Source organism: Catharus ustulatus, chromosome 2, assembly GCF_009819885.2.
Source record: "Catharus ustulatus isolate bCatUst1 chromosome 2, bCatUst1.pri.v2, whole genome shotgun sequence".
NCBI classification, from domain to species: domain Eukaryota; kingdom Metazoa; phylum Chordata; class Aves; order Passeriformes; family Turdidae; genus Catharus; species Catharus ustulatus.
Genome location: NC_046222.1, coordinates 108,677,155 through 108,705,103, shown reverse-complemented (window position 1 = coordinate 108,705,103; position 27,949 = coordinate 108,677,155). Strand labels below are relative to the sequence as shown.

Genomic DNA, 27,949 nt, shown 5'->3' with positions numbered 1-27,949 from the left:
CACTTCCAGCACGTGTGGGATTTTAGAAATGTATTTAAGGAACAGCTTTCAGCCAAAGGTTATGAAGAAAGAGCGTCCTGTAACTTCTCTGCTGCTGTGATGTGTCTGAGCAGGGCGTCACCACAGCCAGCTGGCTCTAGCCAAGAGAGGCAGATGGAATGGATATAGCAACACTGCCATGAACTGCAGTGATGAACACAGGTCAGGGCCATAGAAGGCCCTATTTTGCCAATGAACCAGGCCACTTTGTAAATTAAAAACAAATTAAAAAACTGGGGACTTTCTAATCTTCAAATTATTTAGGTGATCATATGCATTCACTAATTACCACATGGCTGGTGGCAGGGCACTAGGATGAAGTAGAGACCTTTTACAGTAACAATACTTTAAAATAATTTTCTGTCTTTTAAGTAATAGCAACTAATCTTTATGTTAATTAATAATCTTTTAAAAATAAAAAAGAAGTAATTTTTTCCTTGTTGCTAAGTTATCGTAAGTAGGACATTAGTAACTTGCCATTTGTTTACAACAGTAGTCTGATAGATAACTTTTAGCTCAACTAAGACAATACAAAAACCTCCCAAAAACAATCCTTAAATAAAGTCTGTCCATACAATGGTATGACATTAGCTAAGTAATCCATGTCCTGCCAGTGTATTACCTCAACCTGTTCTTCACTTGTCACAAGTAGTAAAAACGGTCTTTGTCTTGTGCAAATAAAAAGACATTTGAGCATTTCTAAGTAAAACTTTGAGAGAAAAAATATTTGCTTAAGACAAACAACTGTTTCATGACAGACCTATATTGGGTGAAAAGAATGTAAAAACCTAAGCAATGTGTCTCTGGTGTATAAATAAATGCCCTGTAATTGTCTTTGCTAAAAGTGGAGGTAATGGTGTTGAAACAATAGACTCCATTGAAAAAATGAAATCCTGTAAAGTGATAAATGTGTAAGGTCAGCTGAACTATTTGAAGGTAAATCACTTTTCTTTCCTTTGCTCCTGACATCTTTAGCCTGAGAAAGACGACATCCAGAAGTTAACTCTGTGTGTTCCACAAAGGTATGAAAAGAGCTATAACAGGTATAGGATCACACCTGCAGCTTCACTTAGCAGGAACCCCTCCATTACCCTGCCTCTTCCCTGGATTAGACAATTCCTAGCACAAAAATCTCCAAACTGTGTTCAGACATGCTCAACTCCTGCTGAGACTGTTTCACACAGATTGCTGGCAAGACTGATGAGGCCAATGCATTTCTGGCCAGCTTGTGGCCAAGGGGCTAATGCTTCACATTCCTTCTAAGTGGTTGGCAGGTAATGGGCAAAACTCCACTTGTTCACACAAAGATTTGCCATATCAGTGGGCCCAAATCGTACTTGGAAGTTTCATCTGGAGAGGAGAGGGCTGACCAGGAGTTAATTACAGTTTAGGGGTGCTTTGATTACTTGTACAGCTCACACAGATTTGCCATAACAGGCAACAGTGGCCAGCAGCCTCCAATGAGCTGCACACATCAGGTAACATCACCAGGAGTGGAGCACAGATTTAGCACTGCACAAACTAGTATCTTATTTCATACCAGTTTGCACAATGTACTTATGCCATACTTTCTCCATTTCTCAGTTTCCTTTGTACCTTCCAGCCATTCCTAATTCTGCTCTCTCTCCTGGCTCCCTGCAATTTTGTATGTACTTCATATATACAAAATACTGCATGTGTTACATTGTGTGTATATAATCTGATACTTACAAATCTATACAGCACTGCTGCTGTCCCAGGGAGTAAAGAATCTCTAAAGAATCCTCCTCTCAAGGAGAGGAGAATGCACTTAAGTCAACAGCTCAAGGATCCTTACTGCACAGGTAGAAACAATGCATTTGTGATTGGAACATCAACCTCTGCACCAAGGACTGGGTACAACAAGCATAGAGGGCTTAGTTTGAGAGGGTTTTGACTCTGTGTTCATATCCTCTTTCCTTTGAACGCATGAGAATTTTTCCATTAGAGGTTACTTTGTGAAGCTATTTTGGGAATAACCTCACAAGAAGCTGAACAACAATAAATACATAAACATTGAAAGAATAAAGAAAAATACCAAGTGTGTAAGAACTTACATCCCTGGCAAAAGAAAAAGAACTACTAGAAAGAAAAAACATTATGTTCTGATAATTCCCATATTTGATGTCTTACTTCTTATGTAAAGCATTTTCTTTACATCTCTGGTATTTCCATTAGAAATATGATTCTCCTTCCCTGCCTCCTGCTCAGCTGGTATTTTGGTCATGACACTTTTTCATCTCTAAGAACAAAGGAATTTTTCTGTATTTTATAAGATAAGTCCCATGACTTTTCTCCGAAAATGACAACATAAATGATTGTATAAAAAGTACAAGCAATTGTTACAGGCAAAAAAAAAAAAAAAAAAAAAGTTCTCTTTCTTACCCTCAGCATCCGTCAGCTACAAAAGAAAAACCCAAAGGGATGCTCTCTACTTAAAATTATCTCCATTACTATCATCATAAGATAGTCAGAACTACTTTAACCTTTACAATCTATCCCTTTGTGATATCCTGTTAGCTGTTGGTAAAAGCAATGTCATATTCTTAAAGAGTTTCACAGATTCTTCTATTTTAGCTCATCACATTTTTTGATATTCAAGTTCAGTGTACATTCTTGTACTTGTCTGCTGGTTTACGTTGTTTGTATTTTTCTTTTTTGAAAATATTTATTTATTGTCCCTCACTCATCTCTACATTAAACAGCCCCACATAAACACTGTCTCATTGCATAAGTCTCAAGAGAATTTCTAATTTGTTTCATCATCTGTATCATCTGTTTTTGAAATAATTTTGTTTGCATTTTTTTAAGATGGAGAGAACAAAATAAAACACAATAGAAAATATAACCCTGATTTAAATAAGGCTTGGATATTGTCAGAGTTATTTTCAGTGTTGCTTATAGACACCTTTCTCGATAAAGATTCTTTTACATACACTTCCTAAGTGTAGCAGGATGTGCCTTAAGGACCATGAGTATCTTTGACTCTTTGTTGTGGTTGAGGCAGAGAAAGTATTCCTAACATGAATCCTGAGAAGTATCTCTTCGTCTGCCTAAGAGTGAGTGTGTATTATTTTAGGAGTTCTGTGATTTATTTTAAAACTCTCTGAATGTACCTTTTAACCTGAGGACTTGACCTTCACCTAATCCTGTTGTTTCAACAACTCTCCTTCTGATTCCTCAATCTCCAATCTGGAGGTAGATCAGAAATGGTGTATTAGGGTTATTCTGGCATTTTCTTATTGTTTCTACGCTCTTCTCATATCCTCATACTTTTAACAAAGAACATTTATATACTTTTTTTGAAAAAGTAACATATGCAAAAATTGTTGTTAAGATTGAAATCTAACAAGTGCTTCATTTTTTTTCACCCAAAGACTGAAAGCTGAAGGTAAGATGGTATTTCTAAGAGAAAGGAAAAGTACATTATTTTTGTATCTTTGTAAAAAAATACTTCAACTGCCAAAATATAATTTTTTAGACTAAAAAACTATGAATTTGTTCTAAGTATTTAATAGTAGTGTTTTGACACAGAAAAAATAAAATCCCATTACCTCTATTTAGTGCTGACTTGGGGTCATCCTTTATCAGGACAGGGATGGGTGACAGGAGATGACCACTCTTTCCTTGCAGGAAGGCAAAGACAGAGGTGTTAGCAGCTGCTGCTTGTGCTTGTGGTCCTTGTCCAACCCCCTTTCCCTGGCCACCTGCCCTCTCTGTCCCTTCACACTCCCCAGCAGTAAAGCTCCCCCTGGGGTCTTCTGCACTTGGTGGAAAGTTGAGAAAAGCTGTGCTTGGCAGAGACCCCTACACGCTATCAGTGCCCACGTTGCTCTAAAGCAGGTATTGAGGGGCAGAAGCATCTATTCTTAATACAGCCAAGTGAATTAAGCCATAAATAAATGAATAAATTATTGAGAAACAGCAATTTAAGTACCCCATTTAAACCAAGGTATTCTGTTCACAAGGAATAGTGGTTTAAGGAAAGCAGAAGACACTGGCATTTGTGAGCTTGCAGGCTGAAATCTGCGAGCAAACTGCCTCTGTCATCATTTGAAAACATAATGCTGACAGATCTCTGACTTGGCAGTAGCACTAAACAGGATTAACCACTCTGGCATCTCAGGTTTCATTGCACTGAAATGGAAATAAGCTGTTCACACAAAGAATGGCATTTGTCATATTATTCATGCCTGTGGTGGCCTCTCAGGGTGTACGTGGTTGGTCACATCAAGCCAAACAGTGCATGAGTTGAAACTAAACTTTCAAGAGTGCTTTAATAATGTTATTATCAGTTAATTCTTCTTCTGGTTTTAGAGTACTAATTGAAAGAGATAGCAACCTGGCTCAAATATCCTGATACTCTTGGCTTCAAAGAAAGTACCTTTTTGGTATTATTCTCATACAGCACATATTAAGCAGTTAGCCCTTCGCCCACCCATGGCACTCCCCATCACCTCCATTTCTCCTAGGGCATGCTCAGCCAGGGTGTAGCTCAAGCTGGATTCACACACCCATTGCTGAGATCTGATTCATCTGATTGTGGATTTGAGATCCTGTTGCCAACCAGTGGCTTTCAGTGGCTCCAGCAGGTCACAGCTGCCACCCTGCCCCAAAGGCAGCCCAAGTGGTGGCCAGCCCGTGCTAAATCCAGCTCATGGCCCACTCCCTTCCCTCACTTGCCAGCTGGGCTCATCCTTGCTACCTTGCTTGCTCCTGGCTTCCTTTTGCCTGTCCCACCATCCACAGAGTCAAGGGGCCACAGCAGGCTGCCAGCACATGCTAGCAGGGAGCTGTCAACAGTAACTGGCAAATCCCATGGCAGAAGTGCTCAGTTCAGCAGGATCACAGAAACTGGACTGGATTTGGAAGCTCTGGGACCATGGGGTCCAAAGGCTACATTTGAGAGAAAACCACTCCTTATGTGTATCTGCATGAATCTGCCAGATTGCCTAAAAATACTGGGAGACAACAGTGCATTTGCTTATTTTTTTCATTTTCTCAAAGCTTTCCCACAGCCAGAAGAGCTGGAGTTATTTTTTCACGTGGGACTGAGTTGGGCAGTGATGCCCCCAGACAGCTGGATAAGCCCCAGCAGCAGGGAGATGGCAGGCTTTGCAGCAGCTGCTGAATTCAAGGGTAGGGATTATTAGTGTTTCATCTTGTTTGCTCCCACTCTTAGTGATGAGGGTGCTCTATTTTAATTGAATTTCCTTTCCACTTTCAAAGAGCATCCAAAGGAGAAATGTCAGCACATTAAAGGAGACTTTGCTTTTGTTTGCCAAAATATGAACCTGTAACCAGAACAGTTCCTCTCTGGTAATTATAAAAGCTTAAATATTTATTACTCTCCTGTTGGATGACACATGTAGTACACCTTGGAGAAATTAATTCTTACCGAGACATGCAGAGAAACCAACGGCATTAAGAGAAAATGGGTAAATTATGCCACCTTCTATCCTGTTTTGTGGAGTGTGTCAACTGAATGACAATAACTAATCATTGATTTTTACTATTGCAAAATGAAATGGAATTTGGGTCAAGTGCATTGCTAAAATATTTGTTGACATATCAGGATTGGTGGCAGGTTGTTTATTAGAACTTTTGCATTTGGACTTCCAATGCAAATCACTGATCTGCATTATTATGACCCAGAAGTAACAGTTTTGTTTCCTAGTGCTGTTGCTTTATTTCAGATCCCATGTTTAAATCCATTTCATAAAATGTTTTCTCCTATTTTATTAATTTATTTTAGCCTAGCTGGAGAGATTCTTACTACATTTACACAATAGTTTGGATTCAGTGAAATTGCCTCCAGTAGAGGGATTATTTTTCTGCATTTCCAGGATTAAAAAAATAAATCTCAAAACAAGGTTGATATTTTAACTCTCAAAATGAAATCAGAGCTAGAAGTACTGAATTGATTCACATAATTTGAATTCAAACACAATGCAATTTATGTCAAAGCAAAGGAAGGGTCAAAATAAGGTATTTAGAAATACTGAAAAAAAAAATTTCCATATAAAAAACAGTTTTACTTTGTCAGCTTACAAACACGTTCAGGATTTTTTATACTTCAGCTACAGAAAAGACAACTGCTTAAATTTTTTTCCTTTTTTGGAATTACAAATCTATTACATGTTTTTGTCCACAAGCTTTTGAGAGTAAACACTTTTTTTCTTCTTGTTGTTTGTCATTGTGCAGGAAGCACTCACTTAAAATAATAATTTTTAAAAAATCTGTTTTCTCTTGCTGGGGCAATTTTAATCACTATTCATACAGTGACAAAAGATTAGCCATAGCTTAAAGTCTGTTTTACATGAAATTTGTTTCTCACTGCTTTTCCTTTAAAAATCAATTTTTAACTAATACAGCCAAGTATTTTAACAGGTTGTGTGGTGAATATTCTGTTCCCACTTATTTCTATGAGCTTCCTGTCCCTCAGAGAAGTTATTTTCAGGTTTGCAGCTATGCAAATGAAAGTAACATAACTCCTTTCAGGGCTAACAGTTCTACATGCATGTCTAAACACCTTATGTATATACTGTAATATTATAGCATTAAATGAAACTGCTTTAGAATGCCTGAATGTTTTTACTTACTCTAGTCACAGTGAGTGTTCTTTACACTTGTCATCTGAAATTATTCCTGCTCTTAATCTACACAGTTTAAAAATTGTGAAGGAGGTGATGGCATTTTCTATAAGCCAGCAGAAAAGAAAAAGAAACATTAAAGAAGATGTTATTAAAAGCATATGTCATTGTCACACTTCAGGCCCTGAAGGACTTCTGAGGCTGTTCTGGAAAAGGCAAGCTTCGTTCTTGAGGAAGAACAAAATGTTAATTTGCTGTCAGATAAAAATCCACAGTATCTGTTGAATTCACATAACTGAACACTAAGGCAGACCTCTTTAGGTCTAAATTGCAGCTTTCTTCAGCTAGTGAAACTGCATGTCCTTTCAGATATCTGTGATATACTTAGTCACATAATCATTGTGACAGCTTGAAAGGAGGAGGACTCAGAAAATAGAAAAGCAGTTTAAAATTCTTATTGAAACAATTTATTTTTGGAAGACAGTGGCATGCATTTTGCAGAAACAATAAAATCCTTTCCCTGGGGAAGCTGATATTTTCCAATGGCCTTAAAGAACACTTACATTCATTGAATCATGTTGGCAGGGACCACAGAAGGTGGCTGAGTCCACTCTCTGCCTGAGCGGGACTCTACCTGTGCCAGTTCTGAATGGTGGTGCAAGCTCTTCTTGAAGAGTCTGAGGTTGGTGGCTGCACAAACACCCAGCTAATCTTCTTCCTATCTTTGTAATTTTTGTTTTCTAATCTTCTTGCTTTGCTATTGCTTGATTCATCCACTTGATTCATGCAACTGGAGAGTGAATTCATCTTTTTATCTTTACAGCACTTGCATATACCTGGTACACATTCATATCAGTACTGTATAGATATGCATGTTTCTCCTTCTTCTGCTTTCTTCCTTCAACCTAAATTCCATGTTGTGGGGTTTTAAAATTTTTTTTATTCTAAGTCATGTTTTATAGATACCTGATTATTCAAATTGTTATTTTCTGCTCCTTCTGTGGGCTACATTTTTCACAAAGAGTCCACCCCTCTTTTTCTGTATTGTTTTATGTGGTTTAACTTTCTCATTGCAGCTCTGTGACATTTTCCCCTTTGTATGGATTGTGATTCATATAAAAACAGAACTTATTTTTTTTATCTTGGTCACATAATTTCAGCTTTTTTTCCCCTGCAGAACACCCAGTAATTCCTCCTTTCCTGTTTGTATAGCTGATCGCATCTGCTGCTGCCCCAGTAGCAGGCACTTATCTGTGTTGAATAGAACCCTCCTTTTTCCAAACCAAGCCACTAGTGTGCAAAAACCCTTCTAAACCTGACATCTGTCCTCCAGCATTCTAAAGATTCTCAGTTTGGTATAATCTCCAGTAATATAAACATGTTTTCTGAACCACCGCTGAGTTCATTAACATCCTTCTGACAATGAGCTGCTTGTATGAGCTCCCTCAATAACTTTTTCTACATTGTTTTCCTTGTTTGCTGAAAGAATATCATATGAAACCTTGTAAAAAATCTTACTAAAGTGACATCCAATATGACCTTCAAAGTTCCTCCTCCCCTGATGATTCTTCTTACTTCCTTGCAGGAGAGATTAGATTTGACATCTTTTATTCTTGACAAAGCTGTGTTGGCTGTTACTTGTTGTGTTACAACTGCTTAAAGATAGCTTGTTTACTTGCTTCGGTATCTTTTCTGTGTACTCAGGTCAAACAGATTGTACACAAACAGACTGGTATCCTCTTTCCTTCTTTGTTTTTCAATAACACAGTTTCTCCCCTTCTGTCCTGTAATATTCCTTCACTGTAAATTATCAATGATAACGATTAGTTTTCATCGTCCAGTCCTTTAAATTCTAGTGATGGAAAAGCAGTAAACGGTGTTTGAATAATTTTTCACTTGTTCCTTTGATTGTCAAATCTGAAATCTGTTAGCAATATCAATATCAATAATGCCTGACATATACATATATAAAAGTAAAAATTAGATACAAAAATATTAAAAAGCCTGACTTTCTCAGTGTTGTCTATTAAAAACTTACCATTTCTGCTTCATACTAATTTGCTTGGTTCTTTTCCATGTCTGGTAACGTACTTAAAATTATTTCATGTTACCCCAAATATCCCTTGCTAGTTGTGTCTCATTTTCTGCTGCCTTTTCTTACTTGCCTGATCAGGCTATGCATTTGTAGCTCCTCTAAGTAACCTGACCCAACCTCTCTTCTCAGGATGCTTCATTCCCACCTGAGGCTCAGGAGGAGCTTGTGACAGCCAGGCTGACCTTTTACTCTACCTGTTGCATTTTTTGCATGGATAGTTCATTTATTTATACTCTTAGTGTTGTTCTTTGGGGTAGTGACAGTTCTTAAACATTTTTTTTGTCTGCATCAACCTCCCAGAACATTATGTTGGCCACTTGTAGGAGTTCATGGGAACCTACCTCCATAAAATGTATTTTTTGTGTGTTTTGATGTTGTTACTTTTTTCTAAAATCACAGAATCTCCCTGCAAAAAACTATGAAGCCATACATTTACATATGTGTACATACATATATGTATATGTACATGCAGACATGTGTGTCTATCTCTCTCTTTGTGAAGAACACTGAGAACTTAAAATGCCTAGTTTTTCTGACCCAAATATTTCAGTTCAATACCTACAAAAGAAAATGAAAGATGATGGGTGAGTAACGAGAAAACAGGCTCATCGTTCTACTGGAAAATAGAAGCAGTCAGGATTTCTTCTTCCTTTTCTAATAATCCTGTACTGATTTTTATTTTTTTTTAACATCAGCTATAGCTTGAAGGTGAAAGACACATATGAAGGCTTTATAGATCCATAGATTACAAGAGGGTGTTAAAAGTTTTATTCTATTTCACTGTTTTTACTGGTGATGTATCTTGTGGACATTTATTCTTATGACAATTGTTTATTCTGCTTCATCACATCAGGGGTCTAAGAAGCAGGATTATTGTTGGCTGGGCTTCCTGATTTCAGCCTTCAGGGAAAATTATGAGCAGGTTTAGGACTGCACCAGTTCATGTCTGACAGCTCTGCAACAACAGCTGTAGAAACCAAGATACAGTGTCCCACTGGCTCTCAGGGAACAGATTCCTCAGATGTTGTATCTAGCACTGGCTTGGGTTTAAAGAACAGCTTTAAAATATGTTTTCATTTCCTCTGTGTCTCAAAGGGACTTATTCTGTGACACTTGGCATGTTTTTGTATCCATCTTTACAATGAACATAATCTCTAATTTTCCTGCAAAAGTTCAATATTACAGAAAGGAGAAAATATTTCAAATTAAAAGCAGCATTCATCTGCATTGTGATGAGTTTAACACATTTTACTAGAAAAGCTTTCTGTAAGCATGTTACGGTATTTCTTTCTCTTCCTCTTGTGTATTTTAATGACTTGGATTAGCATATTTTTACTTGTTTCTTTCATATCGGCTAAATATTAAACATTTATAATTATGTCAAGGACTCATTTTCCTTTTTTCTAAAGAGCCATTTACTGCTTATGAGAGTGTTTAAAATAAATTGTTAGTAGTAACTTGCAGTATGTGCAGGATACTAAAGTGGGCTGTATGAATTTCACTGTCATACAGAAGGGTGTGAGGGGGGTTGGGTAGATAGTTGAGGTTTCTTTTCTGTGGTTTGGGACTTTTTTCATTAAAAGAACTCAGAATCTCACTCTCATGACCTTAGCAAAATTTCGCATTTAAAATTTCACTTGCAAGTGATGTTAAACAGTGAAGATGAAAATTGGCACAAACTCCTCTGAATGCTGGTAGCATTTAAAGTATTTTTTTTTTACCAGTTATGCTTATACCTACACGCCTCTTGGGGTCTGAATTAAAACACTCAAAGCTTATAAAAGCGGAGTGCATCCTCCCAAAAAGCTAAGGAAGAGCTTTTCCTATTATACAGTACTTATAAGCGTGGATTAATAATTGTGTAATGTGAAATAATGGTGCGGTATTTCCCAAGCGGATACGCACCGATTGCACCGTGCAGTATCACCCGTTACCAGCGGTTAATATGTAACGCTCCGCAATTACCGTGATCACAAAGCAGGGCACTGCTCACCACGTGTACACCGGCGGTGCCGGCACCACCGCGGCGCGGCTGCCTCCGGGCTCCCCTCACAACCCCGGCCATCGATCCCTCACGCCCTTTCCAGGCGTCCACTGCTCACACCGAAGCCTCCTACACAAACACCTGCCAAGGGCTCATTTTCCCCCCTCACAAAGCGCTCCCACTCCCCGGGCGCAGCAGCCCCCGTCAAGCCCGATGATCGCCCCTCCCGCCGCAGGTCTGGCTGCAGTGCGGGGATAGTGACGGCGCGGGGATGCAGACGGGGCGCGGGGACGCCGGGCGTGGGGCGATGGCGGCCGTGAGGGGATGCAGACGGGGCGCGGGGATGCCGGGCGTGGGGGGATGGCGGCCGTGAGGGGATGCGGGCGGGGCGCGGGGATGGCGGAGGGTGCGGGAATGCCGGCCGTGAGGGGATGCCGGTGTCTCGGGATGCCCGCGGGTCGCGCAGCCCCGCGCGGTGCCGCCCCCGCCGCGGCGGGCGGAAGGGGGACGGCGGGGGGGAGGCCGCGCGCCCCCGGTGCCGCTGCCGGGCATGCGCCGTGCCCCCGGAACATGGCGGCGGCGTGAGGCGGGCGGCGGCAGGAGCGGCTTGACAGGACGCCGCGGACCCGCGTCCCGCCCGCCCGGTGAGTGGCGGTGGCGGGCAGGGGAAGGGAGGAGCGGAGAGAGAAAGGGAGGCGAGGCGGAGGTCGCGCCACCTCCTAGTGCTCGCACCGCAACCTCCGCCCGCAGTGGGCGCCGGGGTCCTGGCTTCCCCTCCTCGGCAACACCACAGCGCTGGGGGCGGCACCGGGTCTGGCCGGGGCTGCCCCACGCTCCAGCGCCGCGCCCCGGTCTCTTGGCGCTGGCCGCTCCCCTCCTCTGCGGGCTGAACTCCCAGCGCGGCGCGTCCCGCCGACCCCGCCCGCGGGGACCCGCGGGTGGCCGAGTACGAGCGCAGCTGCGAGGGTGAGAGCAGCGGGACGGCTCTGTGTCCCGGTGCGAACGGCGTGCCTCTCTCTGTCCGGGGGTGGCCGCGACTCCCGGATGGCAGGAGCTCCGGTGAGTAAGGGCGGCACGGGAGGTCCCTGAGCCGCCGGTGCATCCGGGACGAGTGGCGGGGCCGGCGGCGTTTGACAGGAGCGCGGGCAGGACACGCCTTCCTCGCCGGGGCGGCCCCGCTGCCTCCCCCGTGGCCGGGGCTGTGCCTGATCGTCCGTGCCCGGCCACCGCCGGGCTGGCGAGGTGCTGGGGAAACAGGCGTCAGCCGGAGCAGCCGGGTGCGTGTTAAAAATCATTTAATTCGGAGCGCTCGCTTGTGTTGGGTAGGGGGGTTGGGGGTGCCGCTTGAAGACGGCGCGGTGCCAGACGTGGCCTGTTGTGGGGCACTTGTCGGGTTGCTGTTCCCGTTTTCTGTACAGTTAAGCTGCGTATGTGGCATGTATTGATTGTCGACTTAAAGGGGGTGTCTTGCACGGGGAGTCATAATTTTGGATGGTCCAAAGAAAGTAGTTTAAGTATGGAAAGTTCTGGTGCCGTGTTGTGCGTCATTGTTGTCTTTAGCTGCTAGACTAACCTTTAAATTATAGGCACATTGTAGTGCTATAGTATGTATCAATATTCGAGTTAAATTTTATGCTCAATTAGTCTTTAGGAGTGAAGGCATGCTTTAAATATTAATACAATTTAAAGTTGAAGTCTTTCCCTCCATTATGCGCTGTTTCTTACTGATCAGTTAGACTATAAGAGATAGAAAAAAATAATTCTAAGATCTAAAAGGTTTAATAAAAATGGGAAATGCTGATATTTTAGTGAGTTCTGGTAATGTAGACTTTGCTTATGACTCATCCATATCCTAGAGTAGCTAAACTAAAGTAGACAAGGTGATTAAAACTTAAAAAGCATTGACTCTGTAGATACGACAGTAGGTTTTCAGAGCATGCTGTGTCTGACTTGTAAACAGCTCTTCAAGTTTGACTGGTTATGAATTTTTTATAATACATCTTAAACATTTGAATTTTAAAATCATTTCTACATTACCTTGCTCTTTGGAAGTGGCAGAGCAAAGCAATTGGTGAGGCAGTCGCGCAGGGTCGGTAACAACTGCAGCACTGGTGCAGATGGGAACAGTTGCAGGAAGGCATTCGCTGCATTACGCTTGGGTTTTGGGCTGTCATGTTGGCGTTATGGAGTAAATAGGGGAGTGAAGGCATTGCACTGTACCAGCTCTCCACGGACCACCACTGAGTGCTGCTCAGGCCACAGCAACCCACAGCCCACAGGAGTGGTTGCACTTGCAGTGTGTCCACAGAAATTCCTTATACAGCCAGGCTGCATGTTGGGGGACAGCTGATTTTCTCCCTTAGGGTACTATAAAATTTAAGTACTATTTAAGGATGATATTACTTGAACTGATGTAAAGAAAAAGTGCATTGGAGACACTTCTGTAAGTATTTTATTTGTGGGAAGTTGCACAGTAATGCAAGTGTGAGGCTGCAGGAAACAGTGTATGGTGAAACTGAGACTGCAACCGGGAAATGTTTATATGGCTTTTAACTTTAACATGGTCTGATCTTGAATATGAAAATAGAATTTACTAATTTTGTTTGAAACTCAGTTGTTGGAGTTGGTGTAAATAAGTAGCAATATTTTTGTGATGTCTTTCAAGTTACTTGGTATTTTATATTTTTGTAGTAATGTTCTGATTCAATAAAAACAGATGTTAGCTTTTCATGATGTGTTATAGTGAAAGTATAAATTACTTTCACAACGACTGGATGCCATGTAGTTCAGACAGGTATAAGTCTTGAAGTACGAATTTTAGGAAACAAGCAACAGCAGAACTTTAAAATATTTTTCTTTTGATTTTGTGTGTTCATATATTGAATATACAGTTGATTTTTTTCCCCCTTTGCTGTGACTGCTGTTGCTGTGACCAGATAGTGTGCTCTTAAGGCAGAGGCATTGTTGTCTGGAGTAGCTGCTCGAGTTCAAAAGAGGTGTTTTGCTAGTGTGAAATTTGTAATACTGAGAAAATATTGATTCCATTACCTGTGTAAAATTTGTGCTAAGATTTACGTGAGAGAATGTGAAGAAACACAAAGCAAACATAGATAGCTGCTTTGCCTGTTGTACATAGGTGACATAGGTTTTTGTTTTCTTGGTATTCCAATGGGATCGTGAGCTGTGAGCGAGTCCTGTTTACTCCCTTTATGGGGTGAATGTACGGGGACAAATGAAGTCCTCAGCAATTATCCAGTGCTACTAAATAGTGTCACTAACAGGAAACAACATTTGTCATTAACTGTTCAGGACAATGCAGCTGGCTTTCTTATTTGACTGGATACAACTACCTCGAATGAGGGTGAGTGAAATATATAGTTATTCTTTTCATGTTTTAAGGTGTTTTAAGGAAATCTTTAGAAATATCGTTTGACAGTCTATTGTGATATTTTTAAAGTGTAAATACAGAACAAATTACAGGTAGGGAGCAAGACACTGCTTCAAGGAATCTGGACAAGGGAGGTTGTTAACCAACTTCGTGAACTCCACATCTGCAGGGCATTTAAAGTTCTGCTCATTCCCATTTGAAAGAAATAGCCTTAGGCACTCAGCCTTAGTGCTGATTGCTTCTTTCAGAGATTAAAATCTTAAATGTAAAGGACTGTACTGTTTGTATTCTTTAAAGTGTAAGACATGCAACATAAATTGCCCAGAAAAGATTTTTCTAGCATGTGGGAAGAGCCAGAAAAGCCAATATAAAATTATCAAGGCATAATCGTGCAGTAGGTAAATAAGCAATGGAAATGTTAAAGTTCCAGAATATTTGTTAACATTGTAATACAATTTGATGAATAATTATTTTTTACTGTGATTTGTGCTTTTGGTATATGAGGATGCTTTTCCTAGAAAATTTGTATATCTTCTTTGGAGATTTCTCATAAGGTCCAATTGCTCTATAATCAAGTGTTAGGAAGCTTTAATATTAGTTATATGCAGTGAAGTTTATTTTTGCATTGTAACGATGACTGATAATGTGTGTGTGAGCAGCTTTCCATATGATGTCTAAATGGAGAGGCAATTAATTTGTTTGAGGTAAAGTCGCTGAAAAGTGAGGCAGTTAAGCACTTAAGTGAACTGTAGGGTTTTTGTGTAAATACTATTTTTGTGCCTTCATGCACCTGCTGGCTGACTTGACCTGTGTGGGTAGTGAGGGCTGAGGGTGTCTGCCCAACTCCTTCTGCAGTGCTGGCCACGGAGCAGCAATGCTGCCTCACTCCTGGGAGCAGCAGGAGATGATTTGGTGAATCACCTGCTCCATCCAGGTGTGTTTCTGTAAACTCACCACCTTGCCTAAAACTGTTATCTCTTGAAGTAGATGACCATATTTTAGGATAGGAAGGGTGACTTCAGGTACATGAGCCAAAAGTAAGCAGGCTCCCCTTTTATCTGCAGCAGATCTATACACAAAGAATAACTGGTGCATAAATGGTGCTGATGACCATCAGAGGTACTTTTATCTCATCCTTTTTAGTCTTTCTGCTTGGGCAACAAAGGTGTAGGTCTGGAGGAAAGTCAGGAGCTGCCTCATAACCATTCAGAAAGCAACAACTGTCTCTATCAACCAAGTTACCGCTTATTTATTTGGGCTCACTCTCATAATTTCTTTTATATATAATGGACATTTGGCATAGGTGCACACGAGTAAACCATTTGTAGTAGAGGAGATATAATGTGTTACACCCTTAGCACTGTGTGTCTGCAGGGATATGCTGTGTAGGTGCCCTTAGCAACTCTCGCCAAAATCCCTGTCAGAAAACGCAACAGCTTTAATTTCTATGTCTTTTGGACAGGACCAAAAATTCATTATTTTCTTATCTTGGACCTAAATGAAGTATAGATTTCTTCTTTGTGATATTAAATTCCATGTCTCTCTTATTTCAGCAGTCTTGCTTCAAGAATGGTTCATAGTTCTGAACTTTAACTGAGGCACCTGCTTTATGGGTAGTGGTTGATCGTTTGGATCCAAGCTGGTGCAGTACCGATGGTGTGCTAATTGTGGTTTTTATGTGTGCTCTTCCTGCTTTTCTGAATTACTTTCAGAGCCTAATATCAAAGCCTTTCTGAAATACTACACCGTTAGCAGAATTTTAGTGCTCTTTCATGTGTTTTCGCAGGGCGATAGCCTTTCTGCTTCACAGGTAAGATACTGTCTAGATATCTTATGTCAAACTAATCCTAAAGTACTTTTTTTTTTTTTGGCTTTGCAAGAATTATACTGTATCCAGTTTAAGCATGAACAGTGTTTTGGACTGATTACTTTTTTTTTTTTTTAACCCGTAAGTGGTTTATATTCTTCCTATTTGTATGTTGTCATTTAAACCCAGGTAAAATACTGTATTAAAGGTAGGTGTGCTGTTTAGATAATTTCATTCTATGCCTTCAACTTCACAAATCAGGTCAAATTCTATTTAAGGCACCAAGGGAATTCCGTCATTTTAATTTCCATCAATTTTCATAAAAGGGATGAACTTCTTTGATGGAAATCTAAGTCAGTTGTCTTCTCAAGGTAATACGAGACTCCTTTTAGTGTAGGGCAAAGACGAGGTTGAGCCTTTCATCCTCTACCATACATTAGTTCAGGGAGCAGCTGAAGTTTATAAAACCTGTAAGAGAGTAGCACCATTTTAATGAGGTGCATACCTAAAATGAAGCATGTACCATTATTTATGTACTGTGTGGAATCTATCAGAGATTAATGCAGGCAGGTTCACTGGAAGGAGTGCAGTTCTTGGGGCACTTTTAAAAGCCCACTTTTAAAGGGCAGTTTTTAAAACTGAGTCTTGTGCATGGAGGAATGTGACAGGGTATCAGAGCTGCTAAATTTGGTGGAACTCTTTATTGTCACTAGCGTCTGTCAGGGGCTCAGAGATTAAAAGGGCTGTTGCATGTTTGATGGCACTTCCCCTACCAAATATCTTGTATGTGTACCCTGCACTGGAGGGCTGTAAAGAGGCAAACTGGTTTTTTTGGGAAGGTCAGATAATATGAACTGGTTTTAATCCCAAAATAAGCAGTATTATGGTTAGATGAAAACTTTGAATATGGTATGTAATTATTTTTCAGCTTGTTGTAGGAAAATACTGTCTGGTCTGAATATTCTGTACTGCTTAATGGTGTAAGCACTGAGTGGAGGAAAGAGGGGAGATTCTCTTCAGAAAGGGGATCTCCAGAAACAGCAGAAAGGGAAATACTCTCCCTCTGTCCTGAGCTGGGGCCACATACAGCCAGTGATAGATGCGCTGTCACACTGAGGAAGAGGTGGAGGAGATTGCCCTGTTATGGCTTGCTTCACCTCTGGGTTGTTTCTGGGTTGTTTTTTTTTTCATATAATTGGAAAGTTGTCACAGAAAGTAGGAAGAGAGATACAGATGTGCTGCGAATTTTCCTGATGCTTTGGGTCTTTAGTCTTCTGTTTTTTAAGAGTGAAGCAAATAGTACAGCGGAGTATTTGCAGCTGTCTAGTCCTTTGAGCATTTAGGAGTTGTTATGTCTTTTATGACCTGTTAGTGCTTTGTTAGCTGCAGAAATGTCTAGCAGCACTGAATGGTCCTTTGGAATGGCACTTGGTGTGATTCTTGGGAGTTGGACCTTGATGATCCATGCGAGTCCATTCCAGCTCACGATATTCTGTGATTCAATGATAATGTTTGTCCTAATATATGGACAAATATTTTTGGATTTGCATGAAGATCCCTTGTGTAAGAGGACTTTATAAGTTGGGGAAATAGCCCAGCTATCAGCACCAGCAGCAGGTGAGTTCCAGTGCATATGCTTGGAAACTGCAAGCAGATCTCTGGCGTTTTTTCCCTACTGAAACATTGTCTCGATATGGGAACTATCCGGAAATTGCTTAAGGGTTGTTTAGTTCATTTTGGTTTGATTTTGTTCCCTGACTGGACACCAGTACGTGGGATCAGTAGTTATTCCATTTATAACCCAGGCTACGTCATGGAGTGTTGCAGAGCAGAAAAATGAGTTGAGGCAAATTGTGTCTTTGTTAATATACAGTGGCAGGGAGTCCCAGTCAGCATTATGTTGTTTGGATTCTTAAGTGAAAGAGAGAAGCAGGTATTTTATGCACTGGAAGAGGATGGTAATGGAAGTATGGTGCTGCTGGTGTTGAGTACAAGCGAGGGGAGACAAAGGTGTTGTTCTGAAACCAGGTAACTTCATCTAGGGTGCTGACAGCAGTCAGATCCTGTGCAGAAATGTCTCAAGGCTGTTCTCCATGCCTTCAATGAAAAAAATAAATTGTGTATGCTATTTGACTTCTGTAGATTTCTTCATCAGACTAAAAGTATGTGTGTTTCTCTGGATACTCTGTTGTGAATAAAAAATCTGGACCTTGGGGATGAATTTGCCGACTATACGCTGTGTGGATAGAGCTCTGTTGGATCATATCTGAACCAAGCTTTTTACAGTCCTTTTCCAGTGTGAGGGCTGTGTAGAAGGGAGGAAGCCAAAGTTGCCTAAAAGGGTGAAGAATCCCCTTTCAACTATTGGGCCTCTGTTTGTCTTTCCCCCCTTGCTTCTTATGCAGGAACTCTGCTGCTGGTTTTGCTGCTTCTTGTCTGCTAAAGACAAGTGCAGAAAAGCTGTATAGTGTTCTTTAGCATCTGGGCATCTCTTGCCATATTTGCAACAGCAATTTATTTTCTCCCTTACCTGCTGTATTTGCACTGTGCTAAAAGTAAGCTCAGTGCCTTGTAGGATCAATAGTTCCGTGAGACTGCTTTTCTGTGTCAGGGGAGGCTGAGCTGAAAACAGAGGAAATGTATCTGAGATGATTTCATGCAGGTATGTAGTGCTTAGTGCTAATCGTTCTGATTTTTTCTTTTTCTTTTTCTTGTTTTTTCTTTTTCTTTTTCTTTTTTTTCTTTTTTTTTTTTTTTTTGCATAATTTAATTAGTTTGCGTTATGAAAAAAAAGGAAGTTAGGTATTTGGACAAAGCCAGGTTGAATAATGATGATGAGTGTTTTCAGGAAGAGTACTCCAGACTTGAAGGGGGAAGTGGAAAGCAGCACAGAGGTTTTAGTGTGCTGAATTCACCAAAATGTTTAAACAAATTGTCAAAATCATGTGCTACTGTAAATACATACTAGTCAACTACTAAAACTGGCAGTTTTGTTTAAGATAGAAACGTAAACTATATTTTTAAAATTTATTTTAATATAATATTAAAATCCCCTTTCATGTGGGAAGATTGGCATTTTAAGAATATTTAAAGCTGTTGATGGCCAGTCAGCTTTGCTGAACTGCTGACTTCACACATACCATTTCCTTTTTCAGGTTTTTACAACCCCACATCTACTGACTTTTAAAGCAGGATGGGGAGGGAGGGAAAGAGAAGGAAAGCTTTTCAATTTTTGTTGGTAGCAGCTCTAAATTGCAATTTAAAAAATTACTGTCAGTTTTGTAAATGTTAAATCTACATGACATTAATTGTTTTTGTTGTGCATTAATACAAGCTATGCTGTTTAATTTGGAAACCTTACTTCTCTAATGTTCTAATTTATAAGTGTTATTTCTTGCTTCAGGATTTTTTGGGACGGATCTTTGGTGTAGACCTTGTTAGTGTTTCTTTTTAAAATATACAATGCCTTACTCTACTGAATAACACACTTAACAGGGTTTGAGAGTTTAGAGAGAGTTTTACATTCTTGAAATGTATGTCTTACTGTAATTACACTTGCTCATATTCTAAAGCAGGTCGTAAACTTACCTGGAGAGAGAGCAGAACATTTACAGGCAATATTTTACTGCTGACAGCTTAAAAGTTTGTTTATGCTAATCACTTCATAAATAGTGAGCAGTACACCACTGGTGACTTACTGAGCAGTTTTGCAAGTGCAGAAAATTCCCATTTGATGTTAAAGCAAATGACATTACAAAAATATATTTGTAAAGCACTAAGTACCCACTCGCTTTCTTTAACAACTTAAGAAATACTCAAGCTTAGTTGTTGTAATGGTATAGATGACTAGTTAATATTTGCTGGTATGAAATCCTGTAAATTTGTTTAAAGTCTATCTGTCCTAACTTTGCTTTTAGTGACTAGAGGAGTTATTCAGATATATCAGTTTATTAAAAGTTCAGCTTTATGAAAATGTGGAAGTTTAATTTCCTTTCCCTGAAAGAATTTAACTTTTTTGGGTTTTTTAATACAAAAAAATGTGAACTAAAAGAATTACAACTCAGATCAAATTTCTTGTCAGAACACTGACTGATTATGTATTTGTGTGCATAAATGAAAGAAGACCTGATTTTTAATGTTTTGGTTTACCGTCATATATGTATAATGCTAAATAATACTGAGTTTATAAATACAAAGCTTTTGTTACATTTTCTGAAGTTCTGATACATTCCTGTAATTTTTCTTCCTTTAAATTCTGAGATCTTATTTTTCCATAATGATGCCACAGTATGCACTGAGAGGTGAACTGACTATCTCTGTTACAGAAATAAGGAAGTATGCTGTTGAGTCTTCAAGTGTATTAGATGAGTCTCTATGCTGGGTAGTTTGCTGGAAATTATTTTTAAGTATTGCAAATTTTATTTAATAAAATACTGTATGTTATTTAAAAACTCTTTTTAAGTTTTACTCTCCTTGTTTGCCTTTTTTCAGCCCCTTAAAGACTTTAAAAATAGTATGAAGTAGGGCTTTATTTAAGAGAGAACAGATAAATAGATGATTAGGTTTAAGAAAAAGGTGTTTCAGATTCATGAAGGATAGCTTTGAAGTAATGCAGTTAGGTCACACTTTGGGAAGTGTCTGGTGCCTGTAGGTACATGTTCCCCATGTGTGGAGTCTGGAGTGGGAGCTACGGGTACTGGACTGTGTGTCCATGGGGGAGGCTGCACAGGTCCTTTCCTTGAAGGGTGCTGGCAGTGACAAACAGTAAGGAGGAGAGGAGCCATGGGAGTGTGGCCAGCAGTTGTAGCTGATGTTTCCTGGGTTTCTAAACATAATAGCACATGAATGCTGGTGGTGAAAGCTAGGACTTGTACAAATGAAAGAGTTGGCAGAGGGAATTATTTCTTAACTTACACTGTGCTTATTTTCTGTCTATAACTGATTTTGCTGTTCAAACTATGTGCAATCTTTTTTCACCCTTGCATATGGATTTTTAAGCATTGCATATGGACTCTTGAAGCATTTGTAGAAGAAAAAAAGGGGCAAATACAACTCCTTGTTCACATTAAGCCTGAAAAATTTCTGCCTTTATTTCAAACTAAAACTGAGAACTTCACCGATTCTTTCAAGTCACTGTTTTGTTATATTCCTCCTCAGTGCAGTGTATCTGTGTAAAAGAATAGCCTCAGTCCTTACCCAGCAGAGATTGCCATTGCCCATTGATGACTGTCCCACCCATGAAGATGCCAGTGGTGAGGTCTGAGTTACTGCATTTGTACCACTGGTAGGGTCAAAAAAGCTAATGGCCTTTAAAATTGCTGGCTCTTGTTCTGCCTCTGATGCAGTAATTGAGAGAAAAACCTTAATCTTTTTTGTGAAGACTAAACCCACAATCTCCTCTTTGCTTAGGCTTCTTTTAAATGTTATGTTTATCTCCACAGTTCTGTTGTGTGTTTTTATGAGCAGGCATGCTGTCAAGATAAACTTGCACTGGGAAGATCTAGATATGCATAAATATTTTTTTCCAGGACATTTGGCTTACTTGAGTGCCTGGCTTATAGTGAGAAGGGTAATGGAGATGCATGGCAGGCAAAAGAGGGAGCGATTTTGACATTTTCTGTAGAATGCTACCTTCTTTGAAATGCAGCAATGCATGCCCTTTGAGTAATTCTTTCAAAATAGAAAGAGCAAAGATAGGCAGGAAAAACGTTTTCCATCCTGTTTTCTGACACCTGGTATTATGTACTAGCAATGCAAAGAGGGTGTAGACTTAGGCTTGTCTACTAATATAATACTTTCTGACAAAGGACTTGCACAGTGGGAGGTGGCTAGTAGAAGTGATTTGGGGATTACCAATAAAAACTTCAGTGAGGAATTAAAAGTAGATAAATGCTTTTTGGTTTGTAAAAAAGTAATTCATGTAAGAGATGTTAATCAGAGAAAGACTAAAACTCAGCTTACGGAACTAATTGAGATGTAAGTGATATAAATCATACACTTTATGAGTGTGGATATCCTTTGAGTGCTCTTTGGATTGAAGACATTTTGATGATTAGTCCAATATTTTGTGCATTTTTTTTCCTCTTGCTTTTTCCTCAGTTTGCAGTGAATGGTTTCTCACTGGATTCTGTACTTCCGTCATTTTCTGTCTGTGACTGACAACCTCTCATCTCAGTCTTTGTAACTTTGGTTTTCATTCTGCTGTTTTGTGCACTCTAATGCCATTGCACTTCAGCCTTGCCATTGCATTTCTTTCTTTGCTTGTATATTCCTAGCTTTGTTTGGTTTAATTTTTCCCCTTCATTTCTAGAAAGTGCTTGATTAATTTCTTAACCCCATTTTCTCACTCAGCTTGCTTGCCAAGGCACACACACAAGAGATCTGTCCTTGCTACGTAATTGTGCCAGAATGTGCCCTAGAAGTGTTTTCCCTGTGTTTCCTGGTGGTTTTCTTCTCCTCTGTGGTGGGTGTGCTGTGGATTGAGCCAGGCTGGGGCTGGTGAATGTGACATAAGGGACTCTGTCTTGGTCAGCAAAGGACACAGCTGCCCTGCTTAAGGTTTGCCACTTAAGTATGTGAGATGATGGAAAGTAGTTCCTCGGTCTGCCCCTGCAGAAGTTACACTTTGTTTTAGGATGACCCTGCCCTGGTTTTGAGACAACTGATTTTTATTTTGCTGTGGTTCAACAACATGTAGTGGTTGTTAGATAGAGGCTCAGAAATACCTTTCTTGAATGTTTTCTGTGACAAACAGTACAATCTATGAGCTAATTTAATAGCAACTTTAAATTGAATACTTAGGTGTAACTGAGTTCTAAGTAGCACCTCTTCGAAACAGTAATATATTGTGTGCCTGCAGTTGGGTTTGCCTCATTTCAAACAGCTCTTTTAGAACTTTCAGTTGTCTTATATTTTTAACAGGCTGGTGGGCATGCTGTAAAACAGCCTATCTGGTACAACACAAGCTAATGAAAAGCTGGAATCCTTTTTATGTTCTCACAGACGCTCCGGTTGTGCTAAACTTGATGACTATCACTGCAGGCTTGGAATCTTTATTACTGCACCAAGTGCAATCTGGTACTTGGAACAAAAAGATAAAAACCATTCGCTGTTCTAAAGTAATCTGTAAAAACAGTTACTTTGACTCTGCATCACCTTCCATGATTTATTACTTGCAGTAGAAAAGCTTTGAATTTTTGGGGGAGTCTGTGAAAGTATAAAGTATTTCAAATTTATTTGATGGCTTAAAAGGATTTCTATTCTTAATCTTGATGATCACTTAAGCTATGAATGCTATTGTGTAGCAAAACCTGCTTATTTTATGTTAGTATTCAGTTTTATTTATAACTCCTTTTAAGTCTTAATCTTGAGTTTTTGTAAAAACTGTCCAGCATGTTCACAGACAACACACATATGAAATTAATTCATCAGTCACTGGCATTTTAAAAAAAAAACTTTTTAATTAGCCTTAACCACAGTCTTGGACTGTATAAAATTTTCATCATCCAGTCCATCATCATAGTGTGCAAGTTTCTTGAAGTTCCAGTAAAGTACCACAGTCTCAGGAAAACACTCAACTGTATGATACTTCTCTTTTTATATGTGATATGGAGGTGTACTTCAATTTTTTTTTTGCATGTGAGTAGAAGAGTCAAGGAATGCCAAGTAGATAGCCTGCTTTTCAACTGTTACTTCTCTTATGTCACAGTGGAAAGATATAGCTTCTAAAAATGCTACCTTTGACTAAGTTAATAGTGGAAAAAGTATGTATATATTTAAATTTAAGAAGCTCCTCAAGATTTTGGTGATGTCAGCTTTAAACCTCATGGAAGTTGCTTGAAAGGAAATTATCCTAGAGCGTAATTCAGAAATTTGAATGTATTTACCTATTATTGCTTGAAAAGTTAATGAAGAAGAATAAGAAACTTGCTGGCTTTGTTGCTTCAAGGCTAAATGGTTGAAATGAGTTTAACTTGAACACAGTCAAAGTTCAAAATACTAGATGCTGGAGTAGAAAATCACAGTAAGACACACACAAAAGAAAGTTTGTTTTTGCTTTTTTATACTAGTTTAACCAATCTGTCCTTTCTAGTTTCTAAACCCTTCAAGAATATGGCTTGTTGCTTTTATCTGCAGTTAGCATTTCCCTAACAGTTCTCTGTGTGCTGTTACAAGTCTGTTACAAATGACAGGGCAGCAGCATCAGTGAGCACTAAGGCCTTGTACAGATTTTTTGCATTAGTGTTTTGTTCCCTCTTCAACTGTAGTTGTGCACGATAATGTGTTTTATCCAAAGGTCTTGAAGTTGATGATTGTTTAACTGTGCGAGTGAGGCAGGGTAAGTAGGTTATGTATAAAGAGTTCCATTTTTCTGTAATGTTTCTTGGGGGGAAAAGGAATAACACATATTTTACATCTTTCTTTCTTTTAGAAATCCACAGAAAATGCAAATCGTTAGACAATGAACTGTCTAAAACACAGAAATGAAAGTTTGCATTTGGTAATTTTGCTGCTTTTATTAACTGTTGTTTTCACACTGCTCTCCAAGAGATAGTTTGTTAAACACTTGCAATTGAAAACCAGCAAGATAATTATGCGCCAATACAAAAAAATAATTCTTTCCAAAACCAGAAAACCCAAACACCAACAACAACCTCCCCCCACTAACTTGTTGTATTATTGCTCCACAGGAAACTGTTGTGCTGAAAGGAAGAATTGACTGGTCTTTCAACTTCAGCCTTTTTATTGTGAGAGGGAAGATCACAGAAGTGTTACCATGGGGAGAACAGTGAAAGGTAAGAGGAAAGAAAGTGGGGAACCTGCTAAATTCTCTTTTTGGAGCTGGTGGGATACAACATGACAATTTGCTATACTGTTAGATTAAGGAAGACAGTTTGTGATATCTACTGAATACAGGTAAGTTCAAACTTCACATTGTTTTAGAATACATATGCTGAATTTGGCTGTCTTGAGTTCTACAAGTTTAATGAAAAGAATTATGTCCTGTGACAGCCTTGAAACCATTACTGCACTCTGAAATTGAGGAATGTGTCTAGATGTGCTATTAAATAAAATGTAGGGCTTTATTCTGGAGCTGCCTATAATTTAGCAGGATAATAACTAAGTAGTAAAAAGAATCAAATTTTATCACAATGAAGGCATTAGTAACTATCTCTTGAAGATAAAATGAACATTTTAAAAGAAATTCATCCACAAGTACATGGTGTACTGCAAAGGTGTGGTTTCTGCTGTGTCATGTCTGCAGATCTTAATTGTGAGGTCAGAGATAAAATAGAGAGTGAGACTTAAGAAGAAACAAGAGTATTTGGGCTTCTGAAGCAAAAAAATAGTATGAACAGCAAAAGATCCACTGTCTGGAACCATGTTACTGCTGCTTTGAAAGCTCCCAAATTGGTAGTCCTCCCCCATAAAAGGCTACTAGCACTTTTGTATTTTCCTTGAGCTTTCCACCTTCAACCCAAACTGCTTTATGTGCTTGTGTGTTCCCTTGGTAAATAATTGTCTTTTGCTAGAATAGATTTTCTGTAATGGCAGGAGTCATTCGTTTTAATTGTTGCACCAAGAGTTTATGGAGGAAGTCTGTCCTCTTCCCTTGTAGGTTTTCTGCATGGCTGTTGTCTAAATATAGTCAAAGAGACTCCCTGTTCCAAGCAGATAAGAATCCCACTAGGGAAGCACAAAAAGAAAGGAAGCTAGAAATTTCAAATTCACTCTGTCTTGATATCTTCAACTGTGTGCACTAAGGCTTGGTGAAAGGCAGCTAAAAGGGTGCTCACAACTCTGTGTAGTAGGGAGTGAGAAGGCCCCTTCCTGAGCAATGGTAAGTCTTGGGCTTGTTTTTGAGGGTGAGTAACTGTGTGGCATGGGAATAGCAAAAGTTCTTGTTACCCAAAGGTATTTCACATACATCAGGAAAAGAGAAGGGATTTGTTTGAGGAGAGTGGTATCATGCCATATTTTGATCACCCAGAAGAGTTGAGGACTTCAGGGTGCCCAAGTCTCGAAAGCATGACTGTGAACTTCCTTTTCCCCACATTGCACAATGAGTCGTAGAAGACAGCATATACATGCTTTCCCATGTAACACACCATTCTGGGATGAAAATTATTACTGTTAAAAGACATGATGCTTTCCATCACTTAGACAAAGAAATTGTCTAGTTTGCTGAGAGGTTAAATCTTCTAGAAAGAAGTTGCAGAGTTTTAAAGCATCTCAGGCAAGAAATGAGTTCAGTATAGGAGCTTATAAGAGGAAATACACATTGGTCTCCAGGATTATGTTTGCCCAGAGCTCTACCACTGCCTTCTCTGGTTATTTTTTAAATTTAGTATTCACAAGTCAGTCAGGGTAGCTTTCTCTTTTTTTTTTTTCCCCTTTGTCTCTTATTTCTTAAGTGATAGATGTGGTTGCTCTTGCCTGTCTTCTGTTGAGTAATCTTATCAGCAAAATTCTGTGGTTACAGATAGGGTGGGAGTAATGTAAACACACGGAGTTTTGAATCAGGAAGCAGAAAGCACTGTGTTAAATAATCTTACTCTAATCTTGGCTTGTATCTAAAGCTTGAGCTTATGAAGTGCACTCTGGAAAAGAAATAGTTGGTGAACAATAGAATATGTTGCTTTTAAAGTGTTAGTATCTGCTGTACTCTAATCTTGCTACTTTAGAGGAAAGAAATCTTTTATAGGGTATTTAGCCTGTATGTAGTATAGGCTAAATATGTATAGATACATAGCAAATATAGAAATTCTGTGTACTTATGTATTACTTTATTTTCAAAACTTCTTTTGAAATTGGTATCCTGTACTTCATTGTTTTTTTAGAGAGCTGTGTAGCATTTAATTAAGTCCACTTGATTCAGCAGAATTTCATTCTAACTCTTGTTTTGGCAAATTATCTAGTACATACTGTGTTTTACATTGAGAAATAAATGAAAACTTTTTCCTTTAAAAATGGATAAGGGAAGATAGATGATTAATTATTTTTATTTTGTTACTACAAGCATCAAGGCTCTAGGACTAATAAGTCTCTTCTGTCTCCAATATATAAATAGAGTTCCTATTTTCAAATCAGTTTTTCAGGTTTCAAGGAATTAACCATTGAATGTGTCTAGGATCTGAATGTGCAAGGGGATGAAAAGAAAATACTCTTTATACCTGTACAATTATTTACAGTACATATTATGCCTTTCATTACCTCATTTTTTGAGGTTTGACCTCAAAACTTGACCAAGCTGAAGATCATGTGCAGAGAGAGTAATTTTGTTCAGCACAGTGATTTGAATAATAGCTTTCTGTCTAAATCTTTTTCTGTGCTCTTTGGAAATGAAATTTATTAAAATATAGAATATCAACATTTCAAATGTAGATATATTAAAGAAACCATGTGTTTATATTTGTAAAACTGGTTTTTAAATAAAATCTTACTTTCTTTATACTTTTTTTTGAAAATAAACCATAATTTTTTTCCACCCTAACTGCCAACATTGAAATAAGCACACCTGAACAAGGCTGGGAAGTATAGACTATGAAGCAGTGACTGTGTAATACAGACTGGGGGGAAAGTTTTCTGGGATGGCAGTAGATACAGGGTGTCTCATGTGGAAACAGGTTGGCAATTCTTCCTTCTGGTAGCTTTGCATCTGCTGAGACAAAACACTCCAGCTTTGTAAAGGTATTCCCAACTTCCCACTGAAGAAGGTTGAAATGCATAAAAGTGAGGGGATCCTTTGAAAGAAATCTTGTTTTTATTCAGACTTATTCTTGAATGCTTCTGCATATGCTGGGTGAGATTTATTTGTGCATTTTAAAGAACAGATTTCCAACCATCAAAAACAAGTGATAGTGACAGTGCTTTGTGTCTACTGGGAATGAAAATGCCTTCACCTCAGATGAAATAGTTGTTTAAAATGCTATTGAGAAATCCACTTCTCATTAATAATCTCTTCTTTTCTTGTAGTTTTCTAATGGCTGATAAGAAAAATATGTTGCCAAGAGTGTTTTGTTTC

General features: G+C 39.2%; 2 protein-coding genes across 9 annotated transcripts in view; one reads left to right on the top strand and one right to left on the bottom strand.

Annotated features, from left to right (window-relative positions):
• Positions 1-10,780: 10,780 nt before the first annotated feature.
• The window catches only part of SCML2 (Scm polycomb group protein like 2), a 75,775-nt gene continuing 58,606 nt past the window's right edge, over positions 10,781-27,949 (top strand). For 4 of the 8 annotated variants that reach the window (XM_033052075.1, XM_033052076.1, XM_033052074.1 and 1 more), the window contains exons 1-2: positions 11,292-11,373; positions 24,615-24,719. In XM_033052075.1, the coding sequence (XP_032907966.1) occupies positions 24,701-24,719 (19 nt within the window). In that variant the 5' untranslated portion in view covers positions 11,292-11,373; positions 24,615-24,700. Of the gene's footprint in view, positions 10,965-11,291; positions 11,374-11,652; positions 11,789-11,911; positions 12,007-24,374; positions 24,425-24,614; positions 24,720-27,949 lie in introns of those variants that run through there. The other 4 variants (XM_033052073.2, XM_033052070.1, XM_033052071.1 and 1 more) reach the window with 4 other exon arrangements.
• LOC116992286 (translation initiation factor IF-2-like) lies at positions 10,818-11,831 on the bottom strand. The gene has a single exon (XM_033051741.1). The coding sequence runs from the start codon at positions 11,829-11,831 to the stop codon at positions 10,818-10,820; it is 1,014 nt and encodes a 337-aa protein (XP_032907632.1).

What these genes read in the sequence shown, in the direction of transcription:
- LOC116992286 (XM_033051741.1), bottom strand. Translation starts at nt 11,831, where the DNA reads ATGCACCGGCGGCTCAGGGACCTCCCGTGCCGCCCTTACTCACCGGAG.